This window comes from Cyprinodon variegatus, unplaced genomic scaffold, assembly GCF_000732505.1.
Source record: "Cyprinodon variegatus isolate N-32 unplaced genomic scaffold, C_variegatus-1.0 Scaffold5851, whole genome shotgun sequence".
Taxonomy (NCBI): Eukaryota; Metazoa; Chordata; class Actinopteri; order Cyprinodontiformes; family Cyprinodontidae; genus Cyprinodon; species Cyprinodon variegatus.
Window position 1 is genome coordinate 1 of NW_015156304.1, and position 1,617 is coordinate 1,617.

A 1,617-nucleotide genomic window follows, 5' to 3' on the forward strand; every position below is an offset into this window, starting at 1 on the left:
CTTAAAAGCCTGGACCTTCATCTGCTTTAAATTTAGATAGTCCTTCAGAAACTTTGTTTTGCTTTAACTTTTAATCCTTTGCGGAGTAACCATGTCCTGGATAAAGAATCTTCATCAACACATAACAGATGATCTGTTAAACCTAACAACTGAACTGGACAACACAGCTTAAGACCAGGGGAACAGGATGGTTGGAAATACTCTGACAGACATGTCTCACATTTTGTACCAATAAAATACAGAATAAAATAGAGAAACTGTAAGAAATGCTTGAATGTGATTATTCTGAATAGGTGCGGGGCAACAGCAGGAGTTAGTATTTGGTGAAATAATGAATTATTGACACTCTGTACAAAAATATTCTTTGTACTCTACTGTACCTTCCAGGTCATCGTCCTTGATTACTATGTCATATTTTCCTTCAATTTTAATCACTGTTTTTTGGAGAGGAGGTTGAAAACAACAGTTAGGAACTGTTGACTTGCTGCTTTCCTGTGATTTGCGTTACCTTCATCGGTACCTTGCAGGCGCTCACTCTCTGCCGGATCAAGGGCGGTCACTTTGTCAGACTTGCGTGAGGGTCTGCTGATGCCTGCACTGTTTACTGCTCTCACTCTGAAGTAGTAGGAGTGGCCCATCCTAAGGTTATCCACCGGGTACTTGCAAACCTTCACTGGTGCCGTGTTGCACTGGACCCAGGTGTCGGTACCAGCTTCGCAGCTACACAACAGAACAGGAGAGCTTATGTTAGCTTCGTTCCATCACAACAAATTAAGAATATTGCACAATTTTGTTAGGTTTTAGAATAGAACCATGTTTTTAAATGTGGTTGCTTTATAACTGAATGTTTTTCAGAAATTATGTTAAAACGTAGTACAGAAAAGCTGCCGTTAGTTCACTTAGTGTCTTGGACTGAGCAGTCGCCTAACTGTACTCATGTTGGAGAGCCAAAGTCTATTTTAAGAGAGCCTGAAGTGTTTCAGGGTGCTGTCTGACCGATCCACAAAGTATCCAGTGATCGGTGCCTCGTTGACGGTGTTGGGAGGTTTCCAGGCAACCAAGATGTAATCCGAGTTGACATCATATGCCTTGACGCTCATTGGTGCACCAGGGGCTCCATTTACAGACGCCGGGGCATCTAGGAAGCAAAGAAAAATAGAGATCAGCAGGAGGTTGAAAAGTTGGATTGAAGAAACAGAAATATTAGCTTGATAATATATTAGACATCAGGTTGTATAACACGGACAAAGCTAGAAGTTATCCAATCTCAAGTCTTGGTGCAGCATCATGTCTCACCTGACACAAACAGGTAGGCACTGTGCTCGGTGGTGCCTTCCTTTGTGAAGATGCGTATGGTGTAGAGTCCCTCATCGTCTTTGGCCAGATGAGGCAAGGTCAGAGATGCTGCACCTCCACCCACCGACATCTCCACCAGATTACTTGGTTTCAACAGCTTGTCTTTCAGAAAACAAGATGGAGTAAGCAGAAACTGATTAACCAGAACCCACCAAATAACTGAATTTAAAGGGATGGATGGATGGATGGATGGATGGATGGATGGATGGATGGATGGATGGATGGATGGATGGATGGATGGATGGATGGATGGATGGATGG

At 43.0% G+C, this 1,617-nt stretch overlaps 1 protein-coding gene across 1 annotated transcript; it reads right to left on the minus strand.

The window, feature by feature from the left end:
- Positions 1–321: 321 nt before the first annotated feature.
- Positions 322–1,460, minus strand: LOC107081509 (myomesin-2-like). Its single transcript, XM_015369674.1, has 4 exons — positions 1,297–1,460; positions 997–1,138; positions 521–720; positions 322–434 (listed from the first exon to the last, which is right to left on the minus strand). Exons 1-4 carry the CDS (start codon positions 1,424–1,426, stop codon positions 337–339), a joined length of 570 nt encoding a protein of 189 aa, XP_015225160.1. The 5' UTR covers positions 1,427–1,460; the 3' UTR covers positions 322–336.
- Positions 1,461–1,617: the final 157 nt, after the last annotated feature.